The sequence below is a fragment of the Pimephales promelas genome, chromosome 6 (genome assembly GCF_988280905.1).
Source record: "Pimephales promelas chromosome 6, fPimPro1.hap1.1, whole genome shotgun sequence".
NCBI classification, from domain to species: domain Eukaryota; kingdom Metazoa; phylum Chordata; class Actinopteri; order Cypriniformes; family Leuciscidae; genus Pimephales; species Pimephales promelas.
The window spans coordinates 7652413-7664938 of NC_142774.1; the positions used below are offsets into that span (position 1 = coordinate 7652413).

Here is a 12526-nt window from a genome sequence, read left to right on the forward strand (position 1 = left end):
TAGTAGCAGAAATAGGGAAAATTCCCAGGTACTTATATTTGTTTGCCCAACCTTCAACACATGGCATCTTGAAAAATCATGGTGCAATCAACCTAGTAAGTGGAGAACCTCAGTTCTCAATCTTAGATCCTTCAATCTCAGATTCTTCATAGTTTCCTCTGGTGATCTGCCATTTCATTCTATAGTAAATGCGACAGGGTCGGTATCCAGGACTTTGTATAATACCGATACATTTTTTTAACACGTACTTGTTTTATTGCCGAGGAGTAAGTTGTGTTTAATAGGAAAACATTTTTGCATACATGGCCCCGCCCTCCAAACATTCACATAACCCACCCACTGAACATCATTCTTTAGTTTCAGCCAATGGCAATGCTTAGTCCATGATGTCATTTCTAGAGCACATTCCAGTTGGATAAAAAGTGGTCCACATGGGCTAAAGCATTGTCTAGAGAGGGATTATTGGTTGTGGTTCTGACTAATTAAACTTGATATGTTTGAGTCAAGAAGTATGTGTACATTGTTGCTTAACCTACTGTATTAAAGTGACATGTCTACATTTTTTTAATCCAAGTGCATATCCCATTTCATGAGTTAACCATAGGTTTCATGATAACATGGTGTCGTTTTAGCCATTCCCCGATGCAGTATGATGTCACAGGAGATACAAAATATATAAATAAAACGAATTTCTCTTTATTAAGTAGTGTTATCAACCATATATCATAAACTCGCATGTTTAAATGTTTGCTTGATTGGGATTGGTATTTTGGAAAAGTTGCTATTTATTTTCCGAACTAGCCTGTTGCTAGCTTTTATGCTATTATATGCCTTCAAAAAATAACAAATCGATCACTGTGATGAAACAAACTTTCTGGTTTTCAGCATTTAGCATACACTCTAAAAAATGCTGGGTTGTTTTAACCCAATTTTGGGTCAAATATGGACAAACCCAAATGTTGGGTTAAAAATGTAATTTAATTTTAACCCAACTTCAACTTTCACTTTCAACTGTAAATTTATTAATTACATTTTGACCCAACATTTGGGTTTGTCCATATTTTACCCAAATTTGGGTTAAAACAACCCAGCATTTTAGATTACCCTGGACATTTCTGAGTAAAAATGTACATGTAACAAATGTTTATGGTTTTCTTTTGTGAAAAGCCCAACTTACCACTTCAGTGCTCACTTCCTGTAAGTCAAAGAACAAAAGTTTCTGAGAAATGTGACCAGAGATAGATAGATGATCGCTAGATAGATAGATAGAGCACAGCTATTTCAAACTCAAGAAACAGTGAAGTGAATCTCAAAATCGTGCTTTAATTAGCACCATGTCAAGTTTACACTTTTAAAATTGCCCTTTTCCCAATGCCAGTGACACATACGTTCCCATTTGTGTTTGTGAATCCTATTGTGCTACGCGTCACCATGCGTCGCCCTCTGAATAAAGGCTGTCTGGCTCCCAGCTTAAATATTGCAGCAAACTAAAAACCAACCATCAGACTGGATTCATTCACTTCTGCTCACTCGGGCGACAAGGATTGGAGGCCATAGGTGGGAACCAGAGAGCAAAAAGTTCACTTCACACCACAGTGTGCCAAGAGAAGGGGGAACACACATACTCTGGAGCTCTTACTGTGGCAAGTTGCCCATTTTATACTGTTTACCTATATTGCTGTTTGGTCTATATAGCGCACTGTTGGTGTGAAGGTATGCATTTTAATCAGTTGTAGAGTCTTTTTCTTTTGGTCTGTTTTGGTTTATTTGGCCTGTTTTGTTAGACCAGGGTGGAATTGTCAAATTCTAGATAAATATCAGATGATACTGATTTTTTTGTTCAAATAACCATCGCAAGTGGAATGACCTTTTGGGATAATCTATAATCATGAAGTGTAACTTGAGTTGTAGACTAATAAGACTACCGTTCACATCTCTTTTGTTTGTCCCGCAGTGCTGACAGTCAACCATGGGTGACTGGAGTTTCTTGGGCAACATCCTCGAGGAAGTAAACGAGCATTCGACGGTAATCGGTAGGGTGTGGCTCACGGTCCTCTTCATCTTCCGAATCCTCATCTTGGGCACCGCCGCGGAGTTCGTGTGGGGCGACGAGCAATCGGATTACGTGTGCAACACGCAGCAGCCGGGTTGCGAGAACGTTTGCTACGACGAGGCATTCCCCATCTCGCACATTCGGCTGTGGGTGCTCCAGATCATCTTTGTTTCCACACCCTCTTTGGTGTACGTGGGCCACGCCGTCCACCATGTACACATGGAGGAGAAGCGCAAGGAACGGGAGGAGGCTGAGCTCAACAGGCAGCAAGAGATGAACGAGGAGAGGCTGCCGCTCGCGCCCGATCAGGGAAGCGTCCGTACGGCCAAGGAGACGAGCACAAAGGGCAGCAAGAAGTTTCGTCTCGAGGGCACTCTCTTGAGGACCTATATCTGCCACATTATCTTCAAGACTCTCTTCGAGGTAGGCTTCGTGGTGGGCCAGTACTACTTGTACGGCTTCCGAATTCTGCCGCTGTACAAGTGCAGCCGTTGGCCGTGCCCGAACACGGTTGACTGCTTCGTCTCAAGACCTACGGAGAAAACCATTTTCATCATCTTCATGTTGGCCGTGGCCTGTGTCTCGCTTTTCCTCAACTTTGTGGAAATCAGCCATTTAGGCTTGAAAAAGATCCCCTTTGTGTTCCGCAAACCGGTGCGGCCGCAAGTCGAGGGACCGGGGGCGGGCGAGAAGGCCCTGCCCTCAATAGCAGCCTCCTCCATCCAGAAAGCCAAAGGCTACAAGCTGCTGGAGGAGGACAGAGCCACGTCGCACTTCTTCCCCCTGACCGAGGTGGTGGGGATGGAAGCCGGCCGGCTGCCGGCTCCGTACGAGCCATTCGAGGAGAAAACGGACGACGCGACCCTACCTAAAAAAGACATGTCTAAGGTGTACGATGAAACGCTGCCCACCTACGCCCAGACGACAGTGATAGGACCGAGTGCGGCGGCGGGAGTTCTTCACAGGGATGAAGACGAGGCCGTCGAAGCGGACGTGGAAGCCAGTGAGACGATAGAAGACACTCGACCGCTCAGCAGCCTGAGCAAGGCCAGCAGTCGGGCAAGGTCAGATGACTTGACGGTATAAATATTATAGAACTGGATCAGAAGTGCAGTAGTTTTGGGAAAAGCGTAGAAAGTAAAAACGAGTGAGAGGGGGGAAAAAGAGGTGCGGCGACACTTATAATACCAGCTTATTATTTTGAGGAAGAAACAATTGAAAAAAAAAAAATAATGCTGTGCAATTTTTATGAGGAAACTTGAGAGCTTGATTCATTTTTTTATACAGCAGTATTTTTTGTACTGTTTTTATCAAACAGTTAACAAACCAAAGTTAGCGATCTGCTACGTCGGGAGGAGTCGGGGGAACTTATTTAGCGAAATGTGCTGTTTTTTTTTAATAATAACATTTTCTATCCAGAATTTTACATATTGAAGGTGAGATTCTAATGTTTACATTTTTTTTGGATTAGCCATTAGCTTAATGTTGTATGTGATGTTTTGTTATTATTCTGATAAGAAAAAACTGTCAGGGCATCATTCTTTTCACCTCAGCAATTTCAACCACACATGATGATAAATAATCAATCTTATTTTGATTTGTATGTGAATGGTACTGTAATGGATAGGTGTATGTGTGAGGTGAAACACATGCTGATAGTTTCGTTGCACAGTCGTCAATCATGGCATATTAGCAAAATATGGACTATTTATTTAAAAGAAATGACCACCGCTGATACACGTCAAACACGATTACTTGTTTCTCGTTTCGGTAAATTACATTATGAGTCTCTTGATTTCATAAACTGTAGGTCAGAGTGTATCTAGCAATAACTGTAATAATAATAATAAATGCATTAGCCATAGAAAATATCGTTGGCCACATTCTTTCTAGTCTCTCTGCGCAGGCAACCATGATGATGATGATAAAGATCATGCCCAATCAGCACAAAGTATTGTTCAACAAGAGACAATAAAACAACATTACATGATGTCACCACAGACATCATGATGTTGTTGGAAACACCATTTTCACACTTTTGCCCTCGATGATGCTTTATTTAATTTAATAATATTTTAAAGGGCGAGAACAGAAGTGTTTCGCCCCTTTATTGACTCAACATTTTTGGCAGAGACATGTCTTTTGTTTTAAACTATGCCTTAGAATTTAGTAGATGATATATAGAAAAAAAAGGTCATGTAAGAGTTTATTGTAATTATTACTCCTGACCAAATAAATTGTCCCTTTGTTTGTAAAACATCCACAGTTCTACCAAAGTCATTTACTGAAATGTATAAAAATGGTTCATTCCATGTCAAATGAGTGTTTATGATAACAGGCATTTCAAAGCAGTTCAAACTACCTGCATTTTCTTTTCTCCTTTACCCTGCTAATGGTTTCATATTAGTTTGGTTTGAATGTAAAATTGTTTTATTTTATGTTGTTGCCATGTAGAGAAACATTTCCAGAGCCTAAACAAATGACTCGAACTAGAACCGAAAAACACATTTTCTGTAGGCTACTTTTTAGCGGTGGATGATATATCCTTTAAAGAAAACGTGATTTCACCAAGTACACCATGCCCCTGGATCAACATTCCAATCAACTAATCAGATCCGAGGGACCCATTTAGTTGTGTCATGTTTTAGCTTACAACCAGACTGTAAAAAAATATGGACAAAGCGTCTGTGACGTCACCCATAGACATTCTGAAGAACAGTTTTGAGGCTGTTTATGGGGGGTATGGGCGGCAACATACTGGAAAATCTCGAGAAATACAAAATACAAATGTTCATAAAGGATACAGAGGTGGTATGATGTGTTGTGTCATTTCATGGCCGAGACGTCAAATTCCACTCGGTGCAGCCCGTTATCAGCTGTCAATCAAATTTACCGTATTTGTCATACATTTGATATCTAAATACGATCTAAACTAACGAGTTAGAAAAACATTCACCCCCCTCACAGTTGTCAGGCACTCGGAACCTATCCAAAAATACAATAAAAGTCCATGGGACCAAACTGTAAACATATGAATTTATGCTGTGAAAACGGACATTTTAACATGACGTCTATGGATAATCCTCCCTCTAGCGGATTTTAGATGTATTGCAGTTTTTCGCACTTCCGGTTAGGCTTCATTTTTTCAGATTAGAATGTTGCCGCTTTCTTACAACCAGGTTTTGGTGCTTCTACATCAGTGTTATTCACCACTTAGTTCCCTCTAATTTTAGATATATGGGTAGGGTTAGGACTACATTTTCGGATGGGAATGCTGATCCAGCGACATGTCTTACTTGGGAAAATCACAGTGACCATTATTTAAAGGCACAAACACGAGATGCATGAGCAAATGCATTCTACATGCAGTTTAGAAACATCAAAGGTGATAAAGTACTGTAGGTCAAATAAAAAATAATTGTAGACTACCAGTATAAAAAACCCCTGACAAACAGAGGAATGATCATTTTGCCCCGTACTAATGTGAAGGCCACCATTGTCTATTCACAAAGCAATGTTTAACAGCAGTCATTAATGGGTTTGTCTATTCTGTTTTTTTTGTCACTGCTAAACATTTCTTCACAGTCTTTTTCCGAGAGGAAACAACAGTGAAACATTGAGGGCTGTTATTAATATAAGATTACTTCTTAGAGAAGCTTGCTTTCACGATCTGTGACACATTAGTGCAAAGTTTGGACTGAATCTACATTTTGCTGTAGTCACAGAATTTGAGAAGACAGCGATCAACAGTTCGCCACACCATAAATGAACACATCAGATTTCAGGATGATGAGAGAAATTCTGATTGATGATTTGGTTCTTAACTGTGAGTTTCAATGGCAAATTTTACTTTGATTGAAGGCCTTTATCATTTCATTCATTTTTACTAACTTGTAGTCCTTTTCTGCAGAAATGATTGTCAGTTGAAACCTGTGAATATAGCCAATAAAAGGTCATGTGTGGTCAACAAGACTGTCTGCCAGTATTTATTGATATCAGTGTTTAAAATTCATTTGAACTGAACTGATTTCAAGTTTAAATAGATGTCTCTCTCACACATTTAACTCTAAATGAGGACATACTATCTCTGTTTGTTTTTTATTGTGTACAATATTCATATCTATTAATGACACACACACACTTGATGTAATTGAATTTATAAATGTAATTCAATAATATATATTATATATATAATTAACATTTTATTATTTATAAACTACATTGAATGGTTTCTTCTTTTCCCCCCTATTGGGAACCTCTCCAGAAGGAAGCTTTCGCAAGATATAGCTAACTTCTTGGGTATCATTTGCCTTCAAGTTTAACATGGATAAAAATACTTAAAGCCATCAGAAACAAACTACTATTTAAAGCATCCAAACTGCATAAATATGGTAATAATTCAGCACCATAGAAGACTACTACCTCCTTGCACCATGAGACTCAGAACACGTCTGCTGCTCTCTAGTGGTCATTTGATGAATTCTTTTATTTTTTAGGAAAACTCGTTACAAAACAGTTTGAGAACAAGAAAAAAAAAATCTGCAAATAAGATTTGAATGGGTAAAGATGGCTTTGTGGACATGAAAACTATACAGCGGTGGCGAACTGATTCATTAAAGGGATGGTTGAATATGATTTCACTTTTCAGGAACAGGAAGTAAAGCCACGAAATCAAGACCCCGCCCTCACTCTCGCAGAAAGCACACGCTCCTGCACTTTTAAATAAATTAAATACAGAAGTTTAGATATTAAATGTAAAGCTCCAATCTCCTCAGTCCTCCGAAGATCCTGAAAAAAAGTCTGTTGGTGCTTCAGACTGCTTTGCTCAGAGAACCTTTCAATGACAGCTGTCAATCATGATGTCACCACCGCATCAAATAACTAACTAAAAACAAACACTTGAAATTACATCAGCGTGATAAAAACTACTGTTAATGACAGAAATCATCTTTGGAAAAACAATATTTGAAGTGCAATTAGTTGGTCTCACGTGCCGTTGAATAACATGGGGAGGCGGGGTTTATGACCTATACTAGGACCGGCCACCGGGGGGCGATTGAGACGCTTTAGCTTCACTTTCAGGGCTTGTGCGGTACGCTTGGGTAAAATGACCGAAAATGATGTCATCTGTTGAAGCTCCGCCCTCTGTGTGAGAGCAGTAGTTCATTTGCATTTAAAGGGACAAACACAAAAATGGTGCGTTTTGGCTCACTTTCAAAAAGTGACAACTTTTACGTGCTTCATAAAATTATCTGTGGCGTATTTTCAGCTAAAACTTCACAACAGACACTCTGGGGTCAACAAAGACTTATTTTACACCTTTTGAAATACACATTATACCATCCCTTTAATAAGAGTGAAGATGCTTGTAGCAAGCAGGCGCGGGAACGGACACCATTGGCGCTGTTAAGTCACCTGCGCGCCACAACTGTCTGGAGTCTGGAGAAGCTCCGGAAGGACAAAATGAGGAGTGACAACAAGGCCTGGGACATAATGTTGGGGTTTTATTATGTTTATATGCGGCAGTCATGTGAGGGTCTGCAGCTTTATTGTTCGTTTTATATTGATAGTTTGCCGGTTCCCGTCTCCCTTTCCCCTAAACTTGTTGCTATGCTCACTTCAACTATAAAAATTAACCAATACTTGTTTTGTGAGAGTTTGCTTAATTTCTAAAGTTTTTCTGCAGAGAAATCTAGGGGTGTGAATCTTTGAAGAGCATTTCCTTTGTGAGGTCTAATAGGAAATGTAAGAATAGGTCACAGTGCGGCATACTAGACTACTCGCACACCGCAGCTGCAGGACTTTATCAACCAGTCGATATCAGGGTGAGTTTTACTGCCAGTCTTCATACATACGTTCTTTTTTAACATAGTCTTTATAAGTGGAAAACACTGTAGCCTACCTGAGTTTATATTTTCACCAGTCTTATGTTACTTTGTGTTGTACCATCTTGAATTCAGCAGATGAATGGATAACAATGGGTTCCCATAATAGTTCTTCTGTTAATGGTGAGTTGAGCCTGCGTTCACTCTGAAAATTAAATGACTTTAATTTTGAAATTATAATTTTTCGGTGTTGTTATGAAACGGCATGGAATGAAATTAGTTTCACGAGGAAAAGTAATACTGGTTTTAAAAACTCAAAGCAGACATTAAAAGAGGTCTAATTTTTACTATTATTTTGTAGATAATTCGCAATCTTTCAGTTTTTCGAAGATAGCCAGCCTTTCAACAGTGGTCGTGTTGTCAGTGATCTGGTGTTTTGTTTTCCTTCTGGTATTCATTATCTGCTTCTTGTGTTCATGGAAAACTCGACAAAATGAGGTGAAATATTTTTATATTCACTTATAACTGTGGCAAATGCAAAGACCGCAATGCATTGATATCTAGACAAACGATGAGATTGATTATTAATTGGTTGTTGTCTGATTCTAAAAGGTCACAGAGGCTGAGGTCTCTAACGAGGTATGAATCAGGAATTCACACCTCCTCCGTCGTGTGAAACTTTAACTATATAGTATCTGTCTATGCCAATTGTCATTCAATTGTGCTTTGTCTTTATTTTTAGGTCTCTGAAAAGAAGAGAATACGAGAAAATCACAAAAGTTATAAAGAGAGGGTCAACTCAGTTTACTATGAGTTGATTATGGGTCACTCACCACAGAGGAAACCCATCAATTCAGAGTTAAATGAAAGTATAGAAATGTCTTAATGCATTATAGTGAGTTATAATTGCAAACACTGCCAAAACTCTTAAGTTATCTAGCAAGGCAACTGAAATGAAGTTCAGTATTGTTTTGTTTTCATTTGTCATAACAATTAGTGATGGCCGGTTCGTGAACGAATCGTTCTTTTGAACCGGTTCTTTTTAGTGAACCGGTCGAACCAGTACACTAAATCGGACTGAATCGTTCGAAACAGTTCGCGTCAGCGCTAAACCACAAGTTACTAAAGTTACTCACTTTCAGACATGCCTGACAGTCCCTCCGAATCGAAATAAACCAATATCCAGAAGTACATTTTATTCCAGTAACTCAAAAAGTTCACTCAACGGAGACATATGTTGGTGCTGAGAGAAGTGATGAGCACGAGCAGCTGATACTGCGCATGCGTGTACTACCGAACGTACAGCGGTCGGATAACCAGTGCAGAACCGACTGTTTCTTTAGGACACATGCGACATATTGAGAACTGATGAGTTGATGAGCTGAGCATGCGTGCATTTTTTTCAGGGACGAAATGTATGTTTCCAAGTCTTTAGTTGAACATCAGTAAGTGTAACAAAATAAAACATTTTGGAAACATGTTTATCACATAATTACTGTATTATCACTGTATTATTTTAACGATTGGAAACAATGATTGGATTCTAAAACTCTCAAACTAAACATTTATAATTATACTAAAATAATATTTTCAGGAACAGCTCATTTAATTTCTATGTAACAATATAAATATTTGATGTAAACTCTTGCCAAGGTTTTAATGGTGCACTGCTTAGTAAATGTTTATAATGTGTTAACATAAGAAATTAAACATACATGTTTAATTCGTTATGTTAACACATTATAAACATGATACTGTATAGGCTACAGAAGGCTATATTGGAGACAGACATGCATCGATTTTTTAGTTTTGTCGTCTGTATATTCAGGTTTCAGCTCAGCAAACACAGGCCTATGCTATGGTTCTCGAGCCGATCCTGTACTCCCAGCTAAAGGAAGGACAGCGAGCCCCTGGTGGGCCAAAGAAACGCTTTAAGGACAATATTAAGACCAACCTAAAAAAGTTTAACATCACATCTGGCGACTGGGAGAATCTAGCATTTAACAGGTCATATTGGAGAAAGGCAGTGCTTGAAGGTGCAGCACACCACGAAACAGAACTTCGCTGCGCCGCAGATGCAAAGCGGAAGCACCGCAAGGACAAACAGAGAAAGGCTCAACCACAACACAACACCTCAACCTTTCAATGCCAACACTGCAGTAGAATCTGTGGATCAAGGATTGGCCTCTACAGCCACCTGAGGATCCACAAATAAGGTGACCCAACGGAGAGGACAGTCATACTCGTCTCGAGTGACCGCCGAAGAGGTTGTTGCAGTTCTTGTGCTAGTACAGAACCGAGAACTGTTTCTTTCGGACACGTTCGGAGAACCGATGAGCTGGAGATACTGCGCAATGCGCATGCGTGATAGCACTGAACAGAACTTTCTTTCGGCCGGCTGATCCTGTGCTGATATACGAGCACGCAGTAGTACGGGTGAACCCAGGACTTAAATGAGAGGGCGAATCGGCGAAATGTAAGTTTATTTAATAACAAATAAAATGATGAAGACCATTTATGCATTTTATATATTTAAATCATATAAAACATCCGCGTTAGCACATCGCCTAGCTTCAGCAGGGTCTGTTTTCAAAATGTAAATGTAAGAAACTTATCCAAGATGATTATGACGATGTGTACTATTATTTAACTGAAGTTATGATTACAAATGCCTTTAATTTTAAGTATTTTTATCCGCCGGGATGATAGAATTGACGTCATTACGTGATGACGTAAAAGAACTGGTGAACCGTTTTTTTGAACCGGTTCATTAAAACGAACTGTCCGAAAGAACCGGTTCGCAGAAAAGAACCGGACTTCCCATCACTAATAACAATCCAGCAGACGGCGCTATTGCACAAAATCAGTCATGGATGCAGTTCTAAAAAACAAATATTATAGGTTCACCCGAAAAATGCTAATGATAATTCTGTCATTTACTCTCTCATCTTGTTCCATGAAGTATAATTATACCCAAATGTGCATGCAAATTTAATTTTTATTCCATTCACCTGTTTACTTAACAACTTAAATGGTTTGGCAATTGTAATCCTTATAAACCATGCCAATAAAGTTGTATTCTGTGTGTGTGTGTGGTCCTGGTATTTCTACGTATGGCGACCAAATATCCCCATAAGGATACCAGTATTTCTTGATTTTGAGGGGACTTTTTTGTCCCCATGAGGAAAACATTTTATAAATCATACAGATAATGATTTTTGAATACGTTTTCTGTGTTGGGTATTGGGGATAGAATATACAGTCTGCACAGTATAAAAAAAATCATTGTGTCTAAGGCCAGAGGAGAACTGCCACCCTGACTGAGCTTGTTTTTTCCCAGAGTTTTTTTTTTCTTCATTTCTGTCACCTGATGGAATTTGGGTTGCTTGCTACTATCGCCTCTGGCTTGCTTATAGGGACACTTAATACTCAGCATTATTACTGACTTGACTGCACTGCACTATTGGATGAAAATTGAACTGAGATGGACAATGACGTTACTGTTTTCTGCAGAGCTACTTTATTGCTGAATTGAACTCATTCCACAGTTGACGTACTTTAGTTACTGAATCAACGCTGAACTGATTTCAACTGAATAATGACTTCTTACTATTGTCTTTTTAAAACTAATTTACAGCAGAATTTAAAGGAGTAGTTCACTTTTAAAAAAAACTTCTGCTGATAATTTACTCACCCCCATGTCATCCAAGATGTCCATGTCTTTCTTTCTTCAATGGGAACCAAACGGTTCAAGGTCCTAAAGACACTTTAAATGCAAACCGCAAACAGTTCAAACGGCTTTAAGCGATTCCAGACGATGAATAAGGGCCTTATCAAGCGAATCGATCGCTCATTTAAAAAAAATATTTATATATAATATTCTAATATTTATTTATAAGCTCAAATGCTCGCCTTGCTCTGTACTGCGATTCACGTTTGTGACTCTCTCTCGTTCGAACTCGTTCATCAAAATGAACAAATATTTTTCTGAGTCAATTCGTTCGTTTAGTTCGTTGAATGAACCAAATGACTCGGAAAAAGATTAGTTCATTTTAATGATACGCTACTTATGACGTCACAAGTTGTGTAAGTTGTGCTTTTGGCGCAAGTAGACTATAGGCCGTTTGGCCAGAACCGGAATTACTTTGTAATGTGATAAATATGAATATTTTTCTTACACAAATGCATCCCTTCGTTTCAGAAGGTCTTTATTAACCCACAGAGGCGCGTGAAACACTTTTATGCTGCACTTTTATGCACTTCAAAACAGAAACGTCCATTCACTACCATTACAAAGCTTGGAAGAGCCAGGACTTTTTTTTTTTTAATATGACTCTGATTGCATTCGTCTGAAAGAAGAGTGTCATATTAACCTAATGAGTAAATAATGGGCTTATTTTTCATTTTTGGGTGAACTATACCTGGGATAAAATCAATGGAAGTCTACGCAATGTCCTCACAAATATAGCGAAACAAACACTGTGTATGTGATTGTGGCCTGGGAAACCCTATTGCACAAAGATGGCAAGTCCTTGTGGGGCCATTTTTGTTCCCCATGAGGAAAACAGCTTGTAAATCATAAGTTTTTTTTGAAAATGTAAAAATTCAGAAAGTTTTGTGTTTTGTGTATGTTTAGTGGTAGGGTTAG

At 39.0% G+C, this 12526-nt stretch overlaps 1 protein-coding gene and 1 long non-coding RNA gene across 3 annotated transcripts in view; both read left to right on the plus strand.

Moving 5' to 3' along the window:
* gja8b (gap junction protein alpha 8 paralog b) overlaps nt 1–6023 on the plus strand; it is a 36461-nt gene extending 30438 nt beyond the window's left edge. The window contains exon 4 of the mRNA XM_089132046.1: nt 1955–6023. Coding sequence (XP_088988172.1) covers nt 1970–3139 — 1170 coding nt within the window. The 5' untranslated portion in view covers nt 1955–1969 and the 3' untranslated portion in view covers nt 3140–6023. The remainder of the gene's footprint in view (nt 1–1954) is intronic.
* Nucleotides 6024–7733: 1710 nt separating this feature from the next.
* On the plus strand, nt 7734–8866 carry LOC148978491 (uncharacterized). 2 transcript variants are annotated; one of them, XR_016168813.1, is made up of 5 exons: nt 7734–7878; nt 8014–8061; nt 8240–8376; nt 8491–8517; nt 8621–8866. It is a non-coding gene; the product is annotated as an uncharacterized LOC148978491 (long non-coding RNA). The 2 variants fall into 2 exon arrangements; XR_016168814.1 differs by having other exon boundaries at nt 7806–7878; nt 8017–8061.
* The last annotated feature ends 3660 nt before the right edge of the window (nt 8867–12526 follow it).